Source organism: Tursiops truncatus, chromosome 17 (assembly GCF_011762595.2).
Source record: "Tursiops truncatus isolate mTurTru1 chromosome 17, mTurTru1.mat.Y, whole genome shotgun sequence".
NCBI classification, from domain to species: Eukaryota; Metazoa; Chordata; class Mammalia; order Artiodactyla; family Delphinidae; genus Tursiops; species Tursiops truncatus.
In genome coordinates this window covers 28,781,777-28,807,284 of record NC_047050.1, presented here as the reverse complement: position 1 = coordinate 28,807,284, position 25,508 = coordinate 28,781,777, and the positions used below count along the sequence as shown (strand labels likewise).

Below are 25,508 nucleotides of genomic sequence, written 5' to 3'. Positions count from 1 at the left end.
GCATTTTAACAAGATTCCGAGCTTATTCATATGCACACGAAAGTTGAAATGAATTGCTCTACAATACTATTTTTGACTAATTAATAACAAATCCAGACTTGCACCAGATTTTACTGGAACTCTTTTGTTAGAACAGGTGTTTCCTATCAGTACAGTGAGAGTTGGTTCCTTCTGATCCTTTTGATTGCTCTCATGGAAATTGTGGGTGCACCAGAAGCGAGGAGTGGGCTTATTCGGAAGCAAAGGCAGCTGCCTCTGGCTACTGAATATATCCAGTCCTGTCGGTAATTTCAGACTGTCCAGGAATAAAAGAAGAAATGCAAGAGGGAGATTTCATGGCAATAAGGAAACCTTGAAATAATAGGGCAGGGGGAGCAACAATGGAGTTAATTGTCCCAGATGACCTTCAACGTCCTTTCTAGTTCTAGAATGTTAAAATAATAAGGAGAGAAATAGGGCCAGGTAGGCAGCACTGCAGGTATGCAAGGCAGGGGAGGCAGCTGCATGGAGTAGAGCATGACATTTTGGAGGAATGGCCATAGCTCAAACCCTGGGGAAGCAGCTGGAGAGGCAGGATGGACAGGTAGCTGGGAAGAGAATAGGAAAGGCTTCACAAGCCATGCCAAGAAGAGAGGACTTTGACTGATGCGGCTGGTTATCTGAACACGCCACACACTTTCCAACTTCTTGTCCTGGTTAACACTTGTTCCCTTTGCCTACAGAGCACATACTCCATCCCATGACTCTCCAGGTTGAAATCCTACCTGCATTTGAGGGTTCCATCAAATGTAATCTTTTTCTTAAGAAGCCCTTCTCTTTCCTCTCTAATTAGATATGATTTCCTTTGACTCTTTATTATACTATAATTTCCCTTTTATTATAACTGTCTATCTACTTTACTACTTCTAGCCTAGAGGCTGTGTGTGTGTGTGTGTGTGTGTGTATTCTCTCAGTGAAAAGAACTGTAATTTTTGAATTGTAAAGGAGCTATTCTGTCTTTGACCATCCCTAAGCAGACAGTTTGCTATGACATCTGATTATGGAGGACAGTAGATGGGGTGGTACTAGTTTCCTGTAAGCCCTGTATCATTTTCAGAGGGCAGCCAGCCTGTGTGGTACAGTGTACGTCGGATGTCTTTCCTTTCACTCTACCCTTCAAACACTCACGCATTTTAAAACCATAACTTATTTTTTGTTGTTGTTGCAAAAGGTAACCATGCAGTGTTGATGTATTCAAAACCATTATCCGTTGCTCATGATGGAGTTGGGCTCATCGAGTCAAAAATTCTGGCCAGTTCCTTACAGGAGGAAGGGTCTCCCTGGTGGGAGCCTTATTAGCATGTGTACTGACCGAGGGAGATGAAACAAACATATTCTGTGCTTATTTTTCACTGCTGCGTTAACCTTACAGACTGTCAGAAGAGCAGGAATAAGAGGCAAACAGTACACTGCAGCACATTTGTCTGCACCATAAAAAATTTCTTTTTTTAAATATGAAGCTACAGTCTTGTGATTAGGTCCCATTTTAACCTGCAAACCTAGGTTAATGCCCTCTTCCACTGTATTCAGTCTTTTAAAGTCTCCTATCAAATGAGATCAAATGAGAATATGGAAGAACTTCAGAAACTCTAAGTGCTCTATAGTTGCACAAATAAAAGGGGAAGTAATTACATGATCTGGTATATTTATATAAAACTGACAAGCCTCTTCCAATCATATCATTAGAAATGTTATAACTGCATAACATACATAACTGATATTTTTATATAAATGTACAAAGATAGTTAAATGGATTTTTATTTTTAACACAGCTTGAAAAAAATCTAATCTAATAAGGTAGTATCATGGGTATAGGAAAGGGACAAAGAGAACACAGGGTATATAGTATTTTGACCAAATCCTCCTGGTGATAAGCATTCTGCTAATACTGTGCTATCCTTTTTACATTTACAAAGACATAATTCTCATTTACTTCTGATTTTTGTAGCATGTGCAGTATGATCTGGCTTAAGAATTAGCACAGAAGAGCAGTTTTTATACAAAAGAACTGTGCAGGTGAATTTGATGTAGACATAATTTAACATAGATAAACATATAAGAACTGGTGCCAGACTACCTGTATTCAAATCCTGACACTGCCACTTACTAGCTGTTTGACATCAGGCAACTTACTAGCCTTCTCTGCACCTCAGTTGTCCCTTCTGAAAATGAGGTACTAAACTACCCATCTCATTGTGCTATTTTGAAGTCCAAGTGAATTTGTGTATATAAAGCACTTAGGATAGTATCTGGTATATAATAAGTGTTAGCTATTAATAGTGCCATTGTATACCTCTGTAAGGTTATTATTTTTTCTTTTTTTATTGAATGAAAGATTCTTTAAATACTAAATGCTTTACAATTTTGAAGTTTCACATTTCATATAATCCCAGAATAACCTTTTTGTCCCCCTTACCACTATATTACCCCTGCCCCCCTCCCTCTCCCCACTGGTAACCACTAGTTTGTTCTCTATATCTGTGAGTCTGCTTTTTGTTTGTTCGTTTGTTTTATTCACTGGTTTGTTCTATTTTTTAGATTCCACATGTAAGTGATATCATACAATATTTGTCTTTCTCTGTCTTATTTCACTTAGCATAATGCCCTCCAATTCCATCCATGTTGCTGCAAATGGCAAAATTTCATCCTTTTTTATGGCCAAGTAGTATTCCATTGTTTATGTGTAACACATCTTCTTTACCCATTCATCTGTTGATGAACACTTAGGTTGCTTCCACACCTTGGCAATTGTAAGTAATACTGCTATGCACATTAGGGTGCATGTATCTTTTCAAATTAGTATTTTTGTTTCTTTTGGCTATATACCCAGTAGTGGAATTGCTGGGTTATATGGTAGTTCTATTTTCCGTTTTTTGAGAAACCTCCATACTATTTTCCACAGTGGCTGCACCAATTTACATTCCCAACAACAGTGTATCAGGGTTCCCTTTTCTCCACATCCTTGCCAACAATTGTTATTTGTATTCCTTTTGGTGACAGCCATTCTGACAGGTGTGAAGGTTATTAATTTTAACATTAATCTTTTCCTACATATTTTGTAGGTATAAAGTACATGAACCATTTCTAAACCACAGGAATTATGCCATGTACAAACTACTTTTTTTTTTTTTTTTTGCGGTACGTGGGCCTCTCACTGTTGTGGCCTCTCCCATTGCGGTGCACAGGCTCCGGACACGCAGGCTCAATGGCCATGGCTCACGGGCCTAGCAGCTCCACGGCATGTGGGATCTTCCTGGACCAGGGCACGAACCCGTGTCCCCTGCATCGGCAGGCGGGCTCTCAACCACTGCGCCACCAGGGAAGCCCCAAACTACATTTTTGAGCCAGAGATAATGTGGCTTTTTATAGTGTGGCTAGTAGTTAAATTTATGAAAAGAAATGGGGGAGCTTCATAGAGTCACTAGGCTGCTTGTGTTATGTTATCAGCATGTCTGGAAGAGACTAACTCACTTTCTGACAATTAGCATGCCATGAAAAAAAATGTTATTTATCTATGTGCACTGTCTGTATAATATAGATAAAGACAAAAAATATTTTTTTGAGTTCTCCAAGGAGTTCTGACTTCAAGGACTGCTTTGACCTTAAAGTTTTAACAGTATCTTTAACTGTAAGATGTTAATAATTAGGTATTTGAGAGGAGCTAATTTTATCAAATGCAGTTTCAGAACATTTGGTTGAAATATATGCAGATGAGGTTATTTCAGGTTTTTTTCTCTTCATACCCAAAGGGTAGTTCTTATCATGCTTTTCTTGAAATCAGAAGTCACTGAACAGCTTAAATATCTACCCACCAGTGTAGAAGCCACTGTAACAGATAATCTAATGGTTAAAGATATTCTTTAGATAAAACTTTGTTTCACAGGGCAAAGCAAGAGCTTTTTAAGCCCAGAATGGTTTTTTTTTTTTTTTTTTTTTTAAGATCCAAGCGAAATAGGAAGCCAGCAAGAGTGATCTATGTCAAATACTCAGTGCAAACTACGCCCAGAATTCCCCTCAGACCATTCTGATCTCTGGCCTGGGTCCCTCATGCATGTGCAGATTGACATTGCAAGCAAGAGGTCCTGTGGGCACAGATGAAATCTGTGATGATAAAGAGGAATTAAAGAGAATATAATTATTCTCTTTTAGAGAGGTTGGAACCAATGGTGGCATCTGACACATTGTGAGGTTTAAGTGGGCATGCCAACTGTGAATCACTACCCATAGAATCTTCTTGCCAAGAGTGGGGATGCTCAATGGTTGTTTGGGGCAACCTTTATTTTAGGATTTATATAAGGAACCATGCCCACAGTAGACTTTGTTGCCAAGTTGTGAGGGTCCCCAGCTGCCCAATTTTGGGAGGGAAGTTGGTGATTATTATAAGAGTACCTATAGTGCACCAATTGTCCAAAGCATACTAAATTTTTAACTAATTATAATCTGCTTTCTTCATACTACATCAAAGTGAATCATGATCAAACTTCTATCAAAAACATTCTTTTCTAATTCCAAAGTAACTCTTCTATGTAGAAAACTAAGAAAATACCTCTTTTAACTGAAGACATCAAATGATATATGAACAATAAAATATACTGCTATTTTATTTCTAAATAAAAGAACTTCTAAGATTTTAAAGATTGGTAGGATTATATAAATAAAAAGTGTATAAGCACATTATTTGACATAAAAAAATTCAAGGACTCTTTCTTACCTCAAGAATGGGGCACATAATTTCTGCTGTGACATCACCATGATTCTTACAGAATTTATAGAATGCCTCGATGTAAGACTTAAAAAGAAGAAAGATCATAAGGCAAGAAAATGAATATATTTTCCTTTTGGAAATTTCTAGATCAGCTTTCCATGGGTTATTAAACTCTTTAATGGAAATTGAATTACTTCTCCCCTAGGGAGATATTTTATAATAAATTTGGTGTAAACTTTCACCTTGAAGCACATTGCACAGCCTAAAAAAGGAACTCCACAAAAGAACAAAATTGTACTTATCATAACTTATAATTACTCAACAAGCACTTTTTTGCATGCCTCTTGGATTATTTCTCACTGTTAATTCTTGCTATTCTAACAAGAGTGCCAAACTCTCTTATGAGCTCTGCAAATAAGTCTAGATTTGGTCCTATGCTGATATTTAATGTGCTCAGGAGACACATTTGGGATGGCATTGAGCATGGAAGATACACTGGAAAGGCAGAGTCTAGGCTGTAGAGGCAGCCCTGTGTTTGAGTCCCAAATCTGTTACTTACTAGCTAACTGACTTCTGCCAAGTAAATTTACCTCTCCGTGCTTCAGTTTTCTCATCTGAGGGATGGGGATGGCACATCGTTTTGCTGGGTGGATTAAGTGATCTAATGCCTATAAATGCTTAAAACAGCACCTTCTGTTAGCTATATCTCAGGGATGCTTCCTCTAAGCCCATAAGTCTTTATATAAAAAGGAAAACTGCTGCAATGCAATGCTTTTGAGAGGCCCACATGTTTCAGCATAAGAAGCTAGATATACAGCATGGCAATGTATACATATATGAATATATATATATATATATATATATATATATATATATATATATTCATTCAGGTACTTTATGAGAGTGTCCAAAGATGCTGTAGTGGTGTGAGTGAAAATGGATATATTTTGCTCAGCCCTTATTACACAGAATGACTCAAATGGCGGCAGTGTAGTCCAGACAGACAGCTGGTCAGATTATACAAAGTGGTGCCTATGATGTTGTGTCCACAGATGGTCATCTTGGTATGCTGCACACTGTCAGTAGATTAAAATTGTGTGGACAGATTAACTGTGAAATTCAGGGACTCTGGTAACAGGATTGAGGACAGAGATGGACATACATAACACAATGTTCACTATGTACGCTGGTTCTTTAGAAATGGATTCATATGGTTCACCACACTCATCTGTCCACCCACCCATCATCCATCCATCCATCCATCCATCCATCCAATTGACACCTTTTATGTTCCAGGCACCATGTAAAGAGTTAAGGACATAGAGATGCATGGGATCCTCTCAAGGATCTTGCTGGCTGGGACAAGTTGACATACATGTATTTAACTAGAAGACAGGCCAGGACTAAAAGAGCTTTGTCCCCAGTATGCCTAGCTTCATAATTCAGCAGCTGGCTAAGAGGCAAGTAACATTTAATAAAGAACTCTGGTTATGATGCATTATGTAATAAAGAAGAACATAATATTGGGGGAAACAGTTACCTTGTACAGTTTATTGCGCAGTATTTCAATATTCAGTTCGTCTAGAGTATTTTCAGACATACAGTCTTGAAAGAACGGAGCTGAAAGCAGAAATTATTGTACAAAATAAATTAATCAAAACATGATTATAAACTGTAGAAAATGTCTCCTGAACGCACCACCCTCTGCCCACCCCTAACTAGGACACTGTGGAGTGGCAATCCACAGACTCGGTGAGGCTAACAGTGATGGTGACAAGAAGGGTGATTACTTAGGAAGCATTTGCTCTGTGCAAGCTGTCACTAAACACTGGATATACCTGAACTTATTTAATCCTCACAACCTGGAACTACTCACTTTATGGTTTACTTTTTGAAGCCCCCCCAACACCCGCCTTTAGATAACAGTAATATTTACCATTTGCAACCTTACTATGTGCCAATCATTGAGTTGTATTAAAACCGTCTTAGTTTTCAAAACTCTGTTATAGTAAGATATTATTGTTTTTAAAATGAAGAAACTGGAGTGAAATGAATTGTTCCAAGTCACCTGGCTGGTGGTGGGCAGAGCCTGTCATGCTTAGGGATATCTGCTTTCAGACTCACCCTCTTTCTGCCATGCTATGCTCCATTAGCACTGGACACTTAATAAAGATGTAATTTTTTTCTTTTTAAAATTTGTTTTAAACAGCAACTATTTTGATGAATGATCAACAGTGAATAACTATAATCCAGGTTTCCTGACAATAACTGTATAAAATTATCCCATTAGTATTTTAAATGCTACAGCTGTTGTCAGTGCCAAATTATAATGAAATTATTATTTATTTCATCATTGCTTCAGGTCATTAGACAGACACTCCTGAGCATCTCAGAAAAATGGCATTCTTAAATTTCCTAAAACAAAATGTTTCCTATATGCAGCCTTATTAAGACAGAAATTTAAAATGAAAAGATAAGGAACTAAACATACAAAACCCAGCTAGAAAATTAATTTTTTGAAAAATTATAAGTTCTATTATTTATTTGCTATGGTCAGGAACAAAGTACAGGGGTTTGGAGGTTGGGAGATGAGCCCTAACTCCTTCTCAGCTACAAATGGTTTGCATGTGATCTGGTATACTTCATTGTCTTGATCTGAAAAATGAGGGAGCTGGACCAGATGATTCTTTAATGTCCATTTCACTTCTAGGAATCTGTATAGTACGACACTATATTCATGGAGAAAACTGTGAATTGAAAGTGCATTTTCTAATACTGTGATAACATACACAAGCAGCTGTGCAATGATTTATGCATTCATACCTAACGGTGTTTCAACCAGAATGGCATTAAAGAGATCAGAAGGTGTCTCTGCAATGTTGACTGCTTCCATTTCTGTGAAACGGCCCAACGGGTGGCACTTCACCAGAATTTCTTTCACAGATTTTTTTTGCAATGCACCGTTCATCAGTAGAATCACATTATCTATCATGTAACTGCACCTGGTGTAGAAGAGGGCTCAATCGTTAGGAAAACAGTTGCATGAGAACAAGAAGCATCCCTCAGGTAAAAAACAAAAAACAAAACAACCCCCCCCCCCCCACATTTCAGGCACACACGCTTTCGTTAAGGAAATATATATCTCCTTTTATTTTAAACTCTGGGTTTTGAGAGATGTAGGTGAGGTAAAATATCTGACTCTCAGAGGGTACCATAGTTTGAAAAACCATGTTCACAGTTATAACACCTGACTGGTGGGACCACACAGAAGATGACCCTTACACAGTAAATGCCAAATGTGGTGGGTGGGGCAGACAGTAGTGAGGGTGTTAAATTGTTTGGTTTCTCATAATGGACTATGGGCTTAAAAAGTTGAGAAACACAGACCTAAAGCGTTTCATTATACTTCAAAAACTGACTATTTAAATCTTTGATGAAGCTCATTGTTGAGTATTCGATGTTTTAAATATTTAAAAATAAATAAAAATATTTAGTAATTTTAATATTAAAATGTTTTATATATTAAAAATTAAAGTATTCTGTTTTTTTTTCCTCCTATGAGAGCAGATAGTCAACTTTCTAGCCTTTTCCCCTCCCAGAACCCCAAGAGCCCATAGGTTCACACTTTATGTGATTTCTCTATTCAATATAAGCTCTACCCAGGATATTCCAAGCAATGAGGTCAAGAAGTAAGAGAGACATAGTTGCTTCCTTCACAGAAAATACAGCTTAAGGGAGGCACTGGTACATTGCAGTGCAGCATACAGTCTGCATAAAGGAGATTACAGGGTGTGGGGATTCAGAGCTGGGCACTAAACCAGTCTGGGATCAGAATTCCTAGGGAGTGACATTCAGGCTGCAACTTGCAGAATGATTAGGAGCTGTCCAGGCAAAAGCAGTGGCTGGGAAAGAGTGCTTCCGGGCAGAAGGGAGAGCATGTGAAAAGCCCCAGAGACAAGAGGGCCAGGAACAAGGACGTTCTTTTGCCTGCTGAGCACTGGAGGTGGGGCCCAGTCTGAACATGCAGGGTTCTGAAAGACAAGATGAGGAATTTGGATTGAGGGCAATGGGAGATGCTGAATACGTCAAGGATAGGGGGAATTATGATCTATGTAGATAGAATATGCATTAAAACAGGATAAGAAGTAAGCCAACACTTATATAGTAAAGTGCTTTACAAAAGTTATTTTATTTAATCACGATAATTACACTGTGATGATGATAGGTACTATTATTACCTCCGTTTTATAGATGAGGAACTGGCAGCCCAGACAGGTAAAAATCTCACCCATAACGACACAGCTAACAAATGAAGAGGGCTGAGAATCAAACTCAGACAGCCTGCTTCTGAAACTTTTCTCTTAACGCTCAGATTATGCTGTGTTTAGTTGTCAAGGATGACACATAGGTTTCTAGGTTTAACAGTTAGAAGCTGGAGCCATTTATTGAGATGAGAGCACTGGAGGAAGAACGGCTTGTAGTGGGAGCTGATGTTTGGACCGAATGAGTTTAGATGCCCAGGAGGAGATACCCAATAGGCCTCGGACGTCTAAGTCCTGAAGAGACAGCTGTGGACCAGAGACATTTAGGGAGCGTGGGCAGGGGGTGCTAGTTTAAAGGTGGAAGCAGATGTCTTGGGAATGCTTGAGACCACATTCTAGAGTGTATGTCAAGAGTTCTGTCCTGAGAACTCTGGGGAACCCCAACATTTAAGGACCTTGATAGAACCTGAGAAGGAATGACCAGATGGTAGGAAGAAAACCAGGGAAGAGAATTCTAGGAAGAGGTTAAAGGCCACAGGAAAGTCAGGGTAGACATTGAAGCAAGGTGTTCTCAGGATGCAGCCACTAAGAGGTCATCTGGCACCACAAAACATGTTCAGTGGAGTTTGCTTGTGGAAGGGAAAGGGGAGAAGCCAGAAACCTGACCACTGTGTGTTTAAAATGAGTGGGAAGTACAGAGGGTTTTGGAATGTTTAATTGTTTTGTTTTTTAAAAGAGTTTAAACTATAAAGCAGGGGAAGGCAACTGTATGGAGACCCGGGGGCCAGAGGAGCTTTGGACTTTCAGTTTGGGTGTATTTTTCGGTTTTTTTGTTGTTTTTTAAGGTGGGAGAGAAGAGAACACATTTAAGAGCTGAGGGGAAAGAGGCGGCCAAGAGGCTGAGGTGGCGGCTCAGAAGATGGAAGGGACAGCCAAGCGATGAGACAAGGTCCTCCACGTTTGGCAGTGATGGGACTCAACTACTGCACAATTAAGGCTTGAAAAGAACACCTTTCACTGGATGAAAATGAACCTGGCCACTTAGAAGCCCTGTCACTGGAGTCTGGCGGCAAGGGTTACTGACTTCCTGTGCAAGAATGCATTTCCAGGGCTTCCCTGGTGGCGCAGTGGTTGAGAGTCCACCTGCCGGTGCAGGGGACTCGGGTTCGTGCCCTGGTCCGGGAGGGTCCCACATGCCGCGGGGCGGCTGGGCGCGTGAGCCTGCGCGTCCGGGGCCTGTGCTCTGCGGCGGGAGAGGCCGCAGCGGTGAGAGGCCCGCGTAACGCAAAAAAAAAAAAAAAAAAAAAAAAAAAAAAAAAGAATGCATTTCCAGCAGGATAAGAATCTCCTGCATTGCAACTGAGCTTCCGCAATGTACCCCAATAAAATTTTTACCTAAAGAAGTTTAGAAGAAGGCAATTATCCCTTTATAAAAAGCACATGACTATAAAGTTTCTTCACTCCCCCAAACAGCAGTACCAAATTTGGACATTATGGAATTTTAGAACCCTTTTTATCTCTTGAAAATGATATTAAAATGGAAGTGCTTATTTAACTGTCCCCTTATGGCTCAAAAGCTATTACCTGAGAGGGGAATTGCCAGCACTTAATAATCCTTAGCAGACTCCAGATGTTTAATTGCTCCCCCTCAGCACCCCTGTAATGTAACAGCATATGAGCCGCCAACATTCCCAATGTGCAGAGGACAATGAGACCAACGCTGACAGGGGAAACCAAAGTCAATGCTGTGAGAATTTAGCCCACACGTAACACTCAAGCCTATGCCTGTACATGTGTATGTGTGCACATGTGTGTCTGGAGTGCTTTTTTTTTAAAAAATTAATAGAGAGGCTAGGCCCTCTATTGCAAAGAGCAAGGGCTATGGAGATTGAATTGTTTTATTTCAACTCATTTAAGTGGCCTTGTTTCTAAGATGGGACAAGAGTAGCAGTTCTCATAGTTTTGTTCAGAAAATGAAATGAGACTTAGGATTCGGCCCATGGCAGGGGAGAGTGGTATCTTTCCTGTCCCTCCCTCATCTCTGTCACATAGGCACCAGGTATATAATTATTATTGGCTGTTTGGGATGGCGGGGGGATAATGTGCCCAGAAGACAGCTTGCTCTTTCCAGAGTATAATCTTGATAGAACTCTAGGGCCCTGCCTCCAGTGGTTAGGAAGGAAATCTCTACTGGCGTTGTTTGAGTAATGTTTGAGTTTAAAGACATCTGGGTGCTCACCTAGCTCAAACTCCTAATGTTTTAAATAACTGTGCTTATTAGTAGCAACAGAGCCAAAACTAGTGCCCACTCTATTGGGCTAATTTTTCTCCCACTCATGGTCTAGATAAACATCTTCACTTCTAGCCCCTTCTAAATATTTTCTTCTGTAACTTTGATATTGGCACATGTGAAAATCATGAAGTCACCTTAAATTGTAACAGTAAATGACTCTATTTCAAAAATTTTAGGTTGTAAAAATAATAATTTTTAAAAATGCCAATGCTTCTTGAGGTTGTTGCTATGTGCCAGGCATTACATGCATTACACTACATTACATTACATACATGCAGTACCTTATATGCATTACATGCATGTTCCCATTTAAGCCTCCCCACAAGTCAGTGCTCTAAGGACCATTATTACCACCACTTTACACATAAGAAACTGAGGCGGGCTTCCCTGGTGGCGCAGTGGTTGAGAGTCCACCTGCCGGTGCAGGGGACTCGGGTTCGTGCCCTGGTCCGGGAGGGTCCCACATGCCGCGGGGCGGCTGGGCCTGTGAGCCATGGCCTCTGAGCCTGTGCGTCTGGAGCCTGTGCTCCGCAACGGGAGAGGCCACAACAGTGAGAGGCCCGCATACCACAAAAACAAAAACAAACAAACAAAAACTTTTATTATAAGTTTAAATACTGCAAAAATATTTCTGGTATATTGTGAATGTCAGTATTTAAAATGAACCTGTTAAATCAGTCAAATTAAATTATCCAATGAAGAATCTGAATACCCACTTGCTAAAGACAGATTTTCGTCCCCCTAAAATTCATGTTGAAGCCCTAACCCCCAATGTGATGGTATATGGAGATGGGGCCTTTGGGGCTATTAATTAGGTTTAAGTGAGGCCATGAGCGTGGGACCTACATGATGGGATTAGTGTCCTTATAGGAGTAGACACGAGAGATCTTGTTCTCTCTCCCTCTGCTACGTGAGGACATAATGAGAAGGCAGTTGTCTAAACGTGAGGAAGAGAGCCTTCCCCAGGGAACCAAATTGGATGGCACCCTGATTTTGGACTTCCATGCCTCCAAAACTGTAAGAAATCAATTCCTGTTGTTCAAGTCACCCAGTCTATACCATTTTGTTACAGAAACCCGAGCTCACTAAGACACTACCACTATTCAATTACAAATACATAAACAGAAGGAAATTATGTTGTTCCTTATTTTTTTTTTCTGGAAATGTATTTCTATTCCAATTCTCTGATGAAATTTTACCCTAATATGGCATTTTTGTCTTTATATTGAAAGTCTTTTATGGCTCTCTATAACTCTATGTACATATAATTGAATATTATTTTTCATTTCCTGTGATCACAGGTTTCAAATGTTAGAAGAAATTTTATGAGTTATTATTATGATTACTACTATGTGGGCACACCAGCATGGCATAAATTTTTAAAGCTTTTTATCTTGAAATAATTAGGTTGACAGGAAGTTGCAAAAATAATACAGAGGGGTCCTATGTACTCTTCACCCAGTTTCCACCAGGGGTTACATCTATATAGCTATAGTGAAACATTAGAATTAGACAAGTGACACTGGTACTCTGTGTGTGTGTAGTTCTGTGTTAGTTTATCCCATGTGCCTATTTGTGTAACCACCACCACAGTCAAGGTAAAGAACTATTGTATCATCCAAAGATCTCCAATGTGCTACCCCCTTCACAGTCACATCCTTCTCTTCCCACCCACTATCTCCTAACCTCTGGCAAATACTAATCTGTTCTTTCTGTAACTTTGCCATTTTCTGAATAATATTTAACAGGAATTGTATATTATGTGACATTTTGAGACTGGCTGTTTTAATTCAGCTTAATTCCCTTGAGACATATATAATACATACAAGTTGTTGCATGTAAATAATTTGTCCCTTTATTGGTGAGTAGTATTCCACTGTATGTGTATACTTGTTTGATTAACCACTCACCTATTTAAGGCATTTGGTTTTGGGGGTTTTCCCCCCAGTTTTTGGCTATTATAAATAAAAACTGTTATGGAAACTTGTGTCAGTTTTTACATGGAAATTAATTTTAATTTATCCCAGATAAATGCCTAGAAGTGCAATTTGAGTTGCATGGTAAGGGTATGTTTAGTTTTTTAAGAAACTGACACACTGTTTTCCAGAGTGGCTGTACAACTTTTAGTGAAGTGTATAAACCTTTCTTCTTTTAAAATCTCCTTACCTTCCCTATTTATAATAGAATTGTCTTAAATATTTCCTCTGCGTACAGAAAGGGCCACATCAGACAAGTATTAATTTTTGCTTCAACTGTCAAATATAATTTACAAAATCAAGAGGAGAAAGTCTATTGTATTTACCCATATTTTCCTCCTTTTTTTATTGTTCTTTTCCTGTTGTTTCAGACTCCTTCTTTTATCATTTCTTTTCTGTTTCAAGAACTTTGTTCAGCCATTATTTTAGGGTAGGTCTATGGGCACAAATTCTTAGTTTTCATTCATCTGAGACTGTTTTGAGTTGCTCTTCACTCTTGAAAGATATCTTCATTGTATATAGAATTTGAGTGGACATCTCTTTCCTTTTAGCATTAAAAAAATGTTACACCGGGCTTCCCTGGCGGCGCAGTGGTTGAGAGTCCGCCTGCCGATGCAGGGATCACGGGTTCGTGCCCCGGTCTGGGAAGATCCCACACACCGCGGAGCGGCTGGGCCCGTGAGCCATGGCTGCTGAGCCTGTGCGTCTGGAGCCTGTGCTCCGCAACAGGAGAGGCCACAACAGTGAGAGGCCCGCGTACCTCAAAAAAAAAAAAAAAGTTACACCCCTTCCTTCTGAACGCCATCGTTTCTAATGAAAAATCCACCATTGTTCACGTTGCTTTTCCCCCACAAGTGTCACAGCTTTCAGGCATTTTTGTCTTTGTCTTTCAGAAGTTTGACTATGATGTGTCGTGGCTTGGATTTCATTGGGTTGTTCTTGTTGGGGGTTCACTCAGCTTCTTGAATCAGTAGGTTTGTGTTTTGCCAAATTTGGAAAATTTTTAATTACTGTTTCTTTGAATACATTTTCAGCCTTTCCCCTTTTCTCCTCTCCTCCTGGGACTCATTGCTGCTGTGTATTTTGAGTCCCAGGAGTGAGGGAGAGAATGGAGTTGGAGGAGTCTTAATCTTAAAGGATGTAATGGGAAGAACTGGAAGTTTGAAATCCAGAAGCTTGGAGAAGGGCTCTGTTCCCACCTCACCCCCCCACCCCCCCCAGTCACCCCTGCAGACTACTTCTGCACTTCCACAAGCTAAGTAGAAGGAGCCATTTGCATCCCATCATATCAAAGGTACATACTATTAGCATAGTTTATGACTGTGCTGATCTTGATCACCTGGCTGAGGCAGTGTTTGCCAGATGTCTCCACACTGCGAAGGTACTGCCCCCTCTTTCCACATTGTACTCTTTGGAAGAAGTCACTGTGTACAGCCTATCCTTAAGAAGTAGGGAATATGGTTCCCCTCCTTGAGGATGGAGTATCTACACAAATTATTCTACAAGGGAGATTTGTCTCTTCTCCCTCATTTATTAAGTTATCTAATCATTTATTTAGACCAGGATGGTCTCATAAATATTTATTTTACATTTATTTTTATTTGGGGTGATAATTCAGTACAACTTCCTTTATTTTGTTGCTCAGATTGTTCCAGCTTTAGCCACTAAGGGCTCTTGCAGTTGGCTCCTGTGTGCTCCTTTAACATACCCAACCATTGCAGGTTTTTTGTTTTGTTTGTTTCGTTTTTCATGTCCTCATATTCTGGCATTCCAAGACAGTTTAAGTTCATCTTATATATTTCTTGCCCCAGTCCTAAAATTAGCTTTTTCTCCAAGGAACGCTGATTCCCTTTATGGGAGAATGGTATTAGAAACCAAGATCTGGGCATTAGGTGGGGTATTTACCAGTGTGGTTTTTATTGTAGGCATTCTCAGCTAAGAGAAAAGAAATATACACATACCTAATAAGCAAGGATTCCATCAGAGTATTATTCTCACTCAGTAGGTCCCACTTCAAAAACCTTATCCATGGCCACGCTTCCTTCTCCCACATAGAAGTATACTATTTGCAAATCTTCAGCTCCAGGCAAAACCTCTTTCTCCAGCCTCAGATCCATATTCTTTCACTTCCTTTCTGTGAATATGACTACTGATTTTCTCATAGGCACCTCAGTCACACTATCTCAAAAATCTTATTGCCCCTAATCTTTCTCCTTCTTCTGGAATCTCTATCTTTATCAGCAACCTCACTATTCTTATTCCTAAAAATCTCTCAATGGCTTCCTTCTGCCTTTAGAATGAAACACAAGTTTCTCATAATTGTATTCAAGGCCCTTCATTTGTTGGTTTCTGATTACTTCTCTGGCTATGGATGTGAATGATAGCATTAAAAAGAAAGTATATATTTTAGAAGAGAGAATAGAACAGACCCCAAAAACTTTTAAAGGGCGAGAAGAAGACTTTGTAAGAAGAATGAGGAAAGGCCAGGATGGTTAAAGGAGCCCAAAAAGAAAGTGTCATCACAGAATGCACAGGATGAGGACATCTACTGTGGTGAGTTATGAAAAAGCTGAAAATATATCCATTAGACTTAGCAACTAGAGTGGTTTCGAGGGCCTGGTGGGGTAGAAAATAAGACTGGAGTGGGTTGAGTAAATAAGTGAGAATATAGCAGTAGAGACTATCCTTTTTAAGAAGCTTGGCATCAAGGGGGTGGGAAAGGGTAGAATACCATTATCTTCACGTGGTTGCTGTGTAAATTAAATCAAATCACACATATGAAAACAGTTTGGAATCATAAATTGTCACAGTAAAAGGAGTCCAAGCTTTGAAACAGATAAGCCTAATTCTAAGCCCAGCTCTGTTACTTAAAAACCAGTTTAACAAGAGCTTCATTTCCTCATCTTAAATGGAAATATTTATTCAACTTGAATGGTTGGCACCAGGATTAGTCATACATATGAAAGCATTACTGCAGTGCCTCCTGCAAAGAAGGAGGGTCATACATCCTTAGAGGAAGTTAATTCTCTATAAACCAGACCTTGGAGGAAGAGGAGGAGAAAATTATAAACCACATACATAATCTTTAGAGTAAAAAAATTGCAATGTTCATGCTCTTTCATCAAGTCTGAGATTTCTACATCTCTGCACTTTTACACTTAGTTCTAGTTAACAGAATCCTTTCTAAATTTACCTGTTGCTCTTAGAAGATAAGGGTTTAGGGAATTCCCTGGTGGCGCAGTGGTTAAGAGTCAGCCTGCCAATGCAGTGAACACGGGTTTGATCCCTGGTCTGGGAAAAGCCCACATGCCACGGAGCAACTAAGCCCGTGCGCCACAACTACTGAGCCTGTGCTCTAGAGCCCGCGAGCCACAATTACTGACCCCGTGTGCAACAACTACTGAAGCCCGTGCACCTAGAACCCATGCTCCCCAACGAGAGAAGCCACTGCAACGAGAAGCCCGCGCACCGCAACGAAGAGTAGCCCCCGCTCGCCGCAACTAGAGAAAGCCTGAGTGCGGCAATGAAGACCCAACGCAGCCAAAGATAAATAAAATAAACTAATTAAAAAAAAAAAGAAGGGTTTAACTCCTGGTATGGCATGGAGACAAGAAGCTGAGTGGTACAGTCATTTGGAAGACAGAACATCCACAAGACCATAAATCATAATACCTGTTGGGATACTCACCCTCAGGTCTAGATTTATACCTTTCATAAAATCTGTTACCATCCTGTTCTATATCTTATAACCCTAGAATTATCCTTGTGTGGCCATTATTTTATATGATGTTTCCTTTAAGATATCTGAGCTTCAAAATATTTAATGTTGGTTTCCCTGGTGGCGCAGTGGTTGGGAATCCGCCTGCCAATGCCAATGGGTTCAAGCCCTGGTCCTAGAAGATCCCAAATGCCATGGAGCAACTAAGCCCGTGAGCCACAACTACTGAGCCTGCGCTCTAGAGCCCATGAGCCACAACTACTGAGCCCACGTGCCACAACTACTGAAGCCTGTGCACCTAGGGCCTGTGCTCTGCAACAAGAGAAGCCACTGCAATGAGAAGCCCGTGTGCTGCAATGAAGAGTAGCCCCCGCTCACCGCAACTAGAGGAAGCCTGCGTGCAGCAACAAAGACCTAATGCAGCCAAAAAATAAATAAAGTAAATAAATTAAAAAAAAATTAATGTTTTCTCTTTGGAAATGTAATTATTAATCTCAAAACAATGCTGGTTAACTCATCATAAATGATAGCTGCTTTTATGTATGAAAAGGCCTGAACCCCTTTGTTAAGATGGAAGCTCTTCATGACTCAGTCTTAATTCTCCTTTCAGGCACGACTGGATAGGAAACAACTTGGCGAATTTGGAGATGACAAGAGATTCATCATCTCAAAGCATTGTGACTAAGGTTTGGCTTCATCATGTGAGCCACACCCTGATGTCAGCACTGGTTCCTTCTACCTAAGTGGCTGGATCAGCATCCTTTCCTATGCAACATATAATATAGTGTTCTCAGTGATAATGATGCTGTTTTCGGCAAAGCAGGACTGTGATACGATTCTAGGTCACACTTGTACATATAGAAAATACAAGATCAGGGACATAAAATGCACGATCAAGGGCTTCCCTGGTGGGGCAGTGGTTGAGATTCTGCCTGCCGATGCAGGGGACATGCGTTCGTGCCCCGGTCCTGGAAGATCCCACATGCCGCGGAGCGGCTGGGCCTGTGAGCCATGGCCGCTGAGCCTGCGCGTCCAGAGCCTGTGCTCCGCAGCAGGAGAGGCCACAGCAGTGAGAGGCCCGCGTACCGCAAATAAATAAATAAATAAAATTTTACAAAATGCACGATCAAGAGTAATTGTTCATGGAAAGTATAGGGGTGTGTGTGAAATACATTAGGTGTACTTAAGTTATTTCATTCTGAATGAAACTCCTCAGTGAAAGGTACTGATCCACCCTTAACAAGCCCACCAGTTATTTACTGTCACATGGACAACAGGGCCATGTGGAAAGTATTTTCCCATGTGTTAATTTCCAAATGAAAGTTTTCCTTGATTGTATTGATAAACATTTCTGATATACCCCAGATTTATTCAATCCAATGCTAATCCCATGTACTCAGATGGGGCAGCCCCGACATTTAGTCTGATTTGCTAATAGACTGTTGAGGTTTAGAATATCCCCATAAACACACTGCTCCCTCTTGAAATCTGACGTTTTGGTTAACATTTCTTACTTCCCTGAAGTTTCCCATTTTTTAAATAGAGGAAGTGAAAATTAAAACCATTTTTAAAAGCAATTAATTTTGCTGTCACACTCATTTTCTTTTCCTTCCAGGAAAATAAAATACTGAGAAACTACTAAGAAGTCAGCATTGCTGTAACAGCACATTTAGAACAAAAATGTTTATCACTATGCATTTCCCAAACCCTTGGTAGCTCTGGAATCTTTAGAAAACTCTTTTCTCCAGTACTTAAGATTCTCTACAATCTTGGTCTAACGCATTTGTTTGGATTAAAAATTCTTCAAGCTTGTTTGTCCTTTTCTCTATCAGTGTCTTTGTTCCTACTCTTCTCTATATGGATAAAGCATCCCTTCCCCACCAATTGCTAAAAGCTGAGATCTTTCCCATCCTTTAAGGCCAATATTCAAATATTCATTTTAAGCTTTTAAACTGTCTCTAACTAGAAGTGATATCTTTCTTTTTCTCTCTAAATTTCTGTATTTATATTGGTGTGAAATTAATTTTTAATATACATTGGCAGTAGCAATGGTGAACATGAGCAACAGTTAGCTCATCCATTCACAAATAGTTATTATATATCTAAAGATCTAAGACCTGGATTCCTGCACTAATTTTGCCACTAATCAATTGTTCTTGGGTAAGTGATTTTACATGTTCAAGTGTAATTATTTACAGATAATTCCTACCTATCTTTATTACTTATAGTATCCTTAAAGATAACGATTTTGTTCAGTACAATTTTTGTACTGAGGCCTGAACCATACTTGCACAGAACAGGGACACCACACTGATGATTTTTTTCAATTGATGAATACATTTTTCTCTATGTTCAGACAAATATGTTAATTCTGATATTCCCTGAGTAAACAGAATCAAGAAGATAACTGGCATTTTTTTCTAGAGGTCATAGCTGCTTATTCCTTCCTTTTTCTGTACTTTTCTACTGAGGAGAATAACATTAGTGAGATTGCTCCAGTGTCGCCCCTTCTCTAGCACTGTATGTAAATATTACAGAAATTCATAGGAAAACACCAATGGAATGATACTTCTTGCTCATCAGGCAGTTAGACATGCTGTGTCTATAATAGCTTGTTCTCCACCTAGTCAAGAACAGTGACTGGTGAATCTCATCTTTATTATATTCAAAACACCAGTCACAATAAATTTTGGAGAATCTTATTTCTTCCAATGAGGAAAGAAAAAAAGAAACAGCTGAGAGGACAGGGTAGATGAGAAAAATTTTCATACATTGTTGGAGCATGAGGGAGCAATCTGCTAATATCTATCAAAATCTAGAACTTGCACAGCTGTTGACAAAGCAGTTTCACTTCTGGGAATCCAACGTAAGGAAATTCTGGCATGAGGAAGCAAATATATGCGTACAATGATGTCTGTTGTAGCATTACTTGAAATAGCAAAGAAATAAACTATATGGACAAAAGGGGGATGATTAAATAAATCTTGGTACATCCAACACAATGCAATACAATATAAGCTTTAAAATAAGTTAGATCTATATACACTTATGTAGAAAAATCTTAATAGATTACATAAAAAAGACAAATTGTAGGCAATACATAGTATAATCTCACTGTTCTAAAAAAATAAAACCAACTATGTGTATTCATATTTATTGGTTTAGATATAAATGTATGCATACACATAAAATGTTTTTCAAATAGAAAGAAATTTGGAAAGGCATGCATAAAACATAAGTGTTTGCCTCTGGGCTTTGGGAAATGGGTACTGGAATATACTCTTTACTTAGAAAACCTCTGTTCTGTATTTCTAAAAAGCCATCTCATAGGATTGTTGTGAAAATTAAATAAATTTAATACATGTAAAGTGATTATAAAATTGCTGGCTTGTAGTAAGCACTAAATAAATTTTTGAATAAAAACTCTTAAAAAAATATACACACGTGCCTCATTTTCAATTAAAAAAACAAAATACATGAGACAAAATAAAATACAACTAAGGCAGTGGTTATCTGGATAAGTACCACAATGGATTTCAATCTCTCCAGGTTATGGGACAAGTCTTTTACTAAGTCTTTTACTAAACAATTGCTGGGGAAGGAGCAATACTTTGGAAAACAGGTTGCTGGGATCAATCATGCCCCCTGGTGGTTGATTGCTGCCTAGCCAGAAAGTTGGCAAAGCAAAGGATAGAACCCGTTCACCTTGGCCCTGATGTATCAATATTATACGTTCTGTGGCATCCATTACCTTAACATCGTTAACCCTCAGACACCACTTTTGCCGATGTCAGGCGGCATCGGCAACCCAACAGCCATACTGGTTAAGCCTGTGTTTCTGCTCTCTCTGCTGGATGTGCCTCCTGTTCACGTACAAACGGGGTCATTCTTCAGGCCTCCTTTATGCAAACTTTTCTCACTTTCACAGGTGACTAGACCCCAATGCATAAAGTTAGCTACATTTTTTGTGTATATGTGGATATGTTGTATGTGTAGATTTATTTGTGTATTATATATGTGCATAATTTTCAATCAGCCAGTTTCATGGATGTACGATTTGTATAGTCACACAGGATTCCACACTTAGAAGGGCCCTGTGCTTGGTTTAATTCTCTGCTGTTTTTCTCCTGAAATTACTAAAATTTTTTTTTTTTTTTTTGCGGTACGCGCGCCTCTCACTGCTGTGGCCTCTCCCGTTGCGGAGCACAGGCTCCGGACACGCAGGTTCAGCGGCCATGGCTCACGGGCCCAGCCGCTCCGCGGCATGTGGGATCCTCCCGGACAAGGGCACGAACCCGTGTCCCCTGAGTCGGCAGGCGGACTCTCAACCACTGCGCCACCAGGGAAGCCCTACTAAACATTTTTTAACAAGGACCCTGTATTTCATTTCACTGGCCTCACAAAATAATGTTCTACTTTCAATTAAACTCACAACTCTAAATTTAATATAATAATTATTATTTTAGATGAGGAAACCAAGGTTTTGACTGATTCAGGAACTCTTTTCAGGGTCTCACAACTGGTGTATTGTAGACAGAGAACCTACCTACTGGCTGTAAGAATTTCTCACGTGCATCAGGGTCACCTGATTGAAAGGCTTATTGAAAGTGCAGATTCCTAGATCGCAGTCCAGAACCTACTAAAACATACTTTTTAGAGGAATGGTCTTAGAATCTGTACCTTAAGTAACTCTTCTACTGGCTTAGAGAACAAAGTCTATATTCAATTCATCTCTAATCTTAGAACCTAGCATAGGCCTTCACTCATAGCAGTAACTTAATAAACATTATGCTGATTAAGTATCATTCAGTTATAGCTCGACCAAGCATCACTTTTGCAGAACAGCACCAGTGTTTTACCATTCAAGTGCTTGAGAGTTTTATACGAGGAAGGCTTTATCAGCAGCTAGAGTTGAGACATTTTTCTCCTGCACTTGTTCCCCATTGAACATTCACATGGATAGAAAGCCTTTAAGTTGGTGCAATCTTTATATTTCAGAACATTTCTGGCCAAAGAGTCAGAATCACAAGTGCATAGTGCTGTCAAATAGTCAGTCTCATAATATTATTGGGAATTTGATTCTTGAAATCAGAATTTAACAAATTAAATACTATACAGACTTGGAGGTAAGGAAGACACAAAACATCTAGAATATTCATGACCAGATGGAAGGCTATATAAACATTTAAAAATATTAGAGGGGGAAGGGGGTGAGGGGAGGAGAGGAGGTGAAGGAGGGGGCATGGGCTCACGCCGCTGAAGTCCACTCACTCGCTGGTCACCTCCTGACAAGTGGAGGGGATCCGCTGCGGACCAAGGAAAGCGGAGGAGCCTGGTGGCAGCCACCCCCTCTTCTGCACTTCCCTGCACTCTCATCTCTCTCGGCCTTGGCTTCTGACACGAGAAAGAGATGATGGTTGAAAGTTTTGGAGATCCCTGTTTTTTATGGAACACAGTTGTGTAAAATTTTCATAAGATTCCTTGGCAATAACATACACTTGTGATGGACCCTAGAAATACTGCTGTTAGGATTGGGTTCTGATTCCGAAGGATTTTCAAGAAAGAGTCCCTCGGCCATCAGTACTGGCACACTGGTCAGCAAGAGAGAAGTAGAGCTAGAGAACAGCACAAAGGAAGAAGAGGACCTTCGCAAGTGGAATCGGGAAAGAAACATCGAAGCAGGGAAAGATGATGCTTTGACTGATGTACAGCAACAGTTTTCAGTGAAAGAAACAAACTTTACAGAGGGAAACTGAAAATCGAAAATTGGCCTTCAGGCTAAGAGAACTAAAAAACCTCCAAGGAACTTAGAGAACTATGTATGTCAACCTGCCATAAAAACAACTATCAAGCACCCAAGAAAAGCACTTAAAAATGGGAAGATGACAGATGAAAAGAATGAACACTGTCATTTCAGTGGTGTCCTCTGATGCACAAACGTTTTCAATTTTGATGAACTCCAATTTGTCTGTTTTTTCTTCTATTGTCTGTGCTTTGGTGTCATAGCCAAGATATCACTGGGAGATCTAACATCATGAAGGTTTTCCCCTATGTTTTCTTCTAAGGGCTATAGTTCTGGCTCTTATGTTTAGGTCTTTGAGAGATTTTCAGGTATCCATCTTACTCTGAACTTGCTCCCTGAGTTCAGAAACTGATTAAGATAGCATGGCATACTTTGGACATAGGAAATTGTTATAAAAGAACGTAATGTATGGGCTTCCCTGGTGGCGCAGTGGTTGAGGGTCCGCCTGCCGATGCAGGGGACACGGGTTCCCGGTCCGGGAAGATCCCACATGCCGCGGAGCGGCTGGGCCCGTGAGCCATGGCCGCTGAGCCTGCGCGTCCGGAGCCTGTGCTCCGCAACGGGAGAGGCCACAACAGTGAGGGGTCCGCGTATCGCAAAAAAAAAAAAAAAAAAAAAAATGTATAAGCTATGGATATTGGACTAGCAACTATTAGTTTGATTAGGTAGTACACTCCTATGATTCAGAATTTAAAAGATAAAAAAGGAAACAATAAAACATTGTTACCATCATTACCCTTCTCTCCCCTGAGTACTCAAATCCATTTCGGAATCTCCTTTTAGGCAATCATGTGATAACCCCCTACTAACTGTGATAGCTAGTTCAGCAGAACAACAACAACAATTTCTCAACCCAAATGAAGAAAAGTGTTCTGTATATTGAAATTGTCTTACTTGAAAAATAAATCAAAATAAATTGTTTGGAACCAAAATTGTGCAAAGAAACTTCCAGGAGCATAACTCCATCAGTGCCTTTGATATCTCCCATATATATATATATATATATATATATATATATATACACACAAACAAGCAAATACATGCAAAACCCCCCATTTAAAAATATAAATGGTACCATACTGTAAAAAAAAATTAGAAAAACTTACTTGAAAAAAATGCTAATAGATATTTTAAATTAATTAAATTATTTTTACATGATTTTCTTTTAAAATGTATAGAAAGAGTATAAAAATATGTCAAATCATGGTGAGATTAAGAATGATTAATTTATTCATATAATTTTATCTAACTTAAATGGGCTTATTCTTTTTGAGTAGAAATAACAAAATCCTTCTTCCAACTTGTAAATTCTTTCTTCCCTTAGCTTAGAATTCCCAGAAATCATTGACTGTTTTCTCTCATTCGTCATAAATCAAGACACTAAATTCTGTTGTCTTCCTCTCAGATGCATCTAACCACTGTCCCCTCCTTCTTAACTCTACTATCAATATTTCCACTCTAAACTTTAAAAATAGCTTCCTCTATGGTTTCTCTGCTTCAAGCCTCATTTCTTCAAAACATCTTTCACAATACCAACAGAATCATTTTCCTAAAATATGTATCAGATCATTAACCCTCACTTTTCAAGGCAATAAGAGTTGAAAAGTAAAAACAAACAAAAAAGTAAAAGTAGCAGCTTTGAAATGCTATTTGGAGAGCCCTGATGTCGCATCTTAGCATTTCTACTACTTACTGGCTACAAGGACTTGGGCACTTGAAGCATGAAATGGTAGCACCCTTTCTGAAAAGCCTTCCTTGATTGTTACTTATAGAGACTTAGGCCAGAGCCCTAAATCAGGCCAGGCTCTTGACTCTCGTTCCCCAGTGCATGCTCCTGCTCTTGTGTGGGCTCCAGCCACACCTGAGATGACTTATCTCAAGATACACCATCTTATCATGCCTCACTGATGTACATGTATTCCTTTAATCAGATGCCCACTGAAATACTGGTTCAAATTCTACTTTCTCTGCAAAATCTTTTAAAACCAGATTTAGTTATTTCATCCTCCAGACTCCTCTAATTGAATGTTCAAGTCTCTATTATAGCTGTTGCTTAATTCTGTCATCTTTTCACCCTTTGGGAACACATATGCTTGCTCCATCAGAATGGAAGTTCTTAGTGACTCAGAATTAGGTTATTTATGTTTTGACTAACAAGTGATGGGGTAACCAACTCATCCAGTTTGCTGAGGTTTTTCCTGGTTTGAGCATCAAAAGACCTCATCCTGAGAAACCCTTTAGGGCAAACCAAGGTATACAGCCTCCTAATGTACAGCACAGTTCAACGCCTACAGCAGGGTTATAAAGTGTCACTGGAATAGTCAAGAACTTTGGTTAGCTTTCATAAATGAATCTCTAAAGATTTCTTCACTGTGTGGTCCTTAACCTACGATTCTTGGTCGATGTTACTGTGAAGTATTGAATATTATATTTCCTTGGTCATCCTATATTGAGAAAATTTGATTATTTCAAGAGATTAAAACAATCTTAAAATAAAATTAGTATTTTGAATATTAAAATGTTATTCTAGTCAGATGGCTAATCTCAAAAGATAGGAGAAATTGAAATGCTGCTGGAAAGTGTTGAGTAGGAGGGAAGAAAAATAAAACAATCCAAGCCTACATTACATAGTCTCTTCATTAAAATGTTATTGGATTCATTCCTTTGTTTCATACCACTGTGTATAATTATAGTACATAAAACCTCCAGATC

General features: G+C 39.4%; 1 protein-coding gene across 2 annotated transcripts in view; it reads right to left on the bottom strand.

The window, feature by feature from the left end:
- The window catches only part of ATP6V0D2 (ATPase H+ transporting V0 subunit d2), a 47,981-nt gene that overhangs the window by 5,106 nt on the left and 17,367 nt on the right, over positions 1-25,508 (bottom strand). The window contains exons 3-5 of one of the 2 annotated variants that reach the window (XM_004312917.4): positions 7,568-7,746; positions 6,285-6,364; positions 4,751-4,828 (exon numbers count right to left, since the gene is read on the bottom strand). In XM_004312917.4, coding sequence (XP_004312965.1) covers positions 4,751-4,828; positions 6,285-6,364; positions 7,568-7,746 — 337 coding nt within the window. The remainder of the gene's footprint in view (positions 1-4,750; positions 4,829-6,284; positions 6,365-7,567; positions 7,747-25,508) is intronic. The other variant, XM_033843079.2, reaches the window with a different exon arrangement.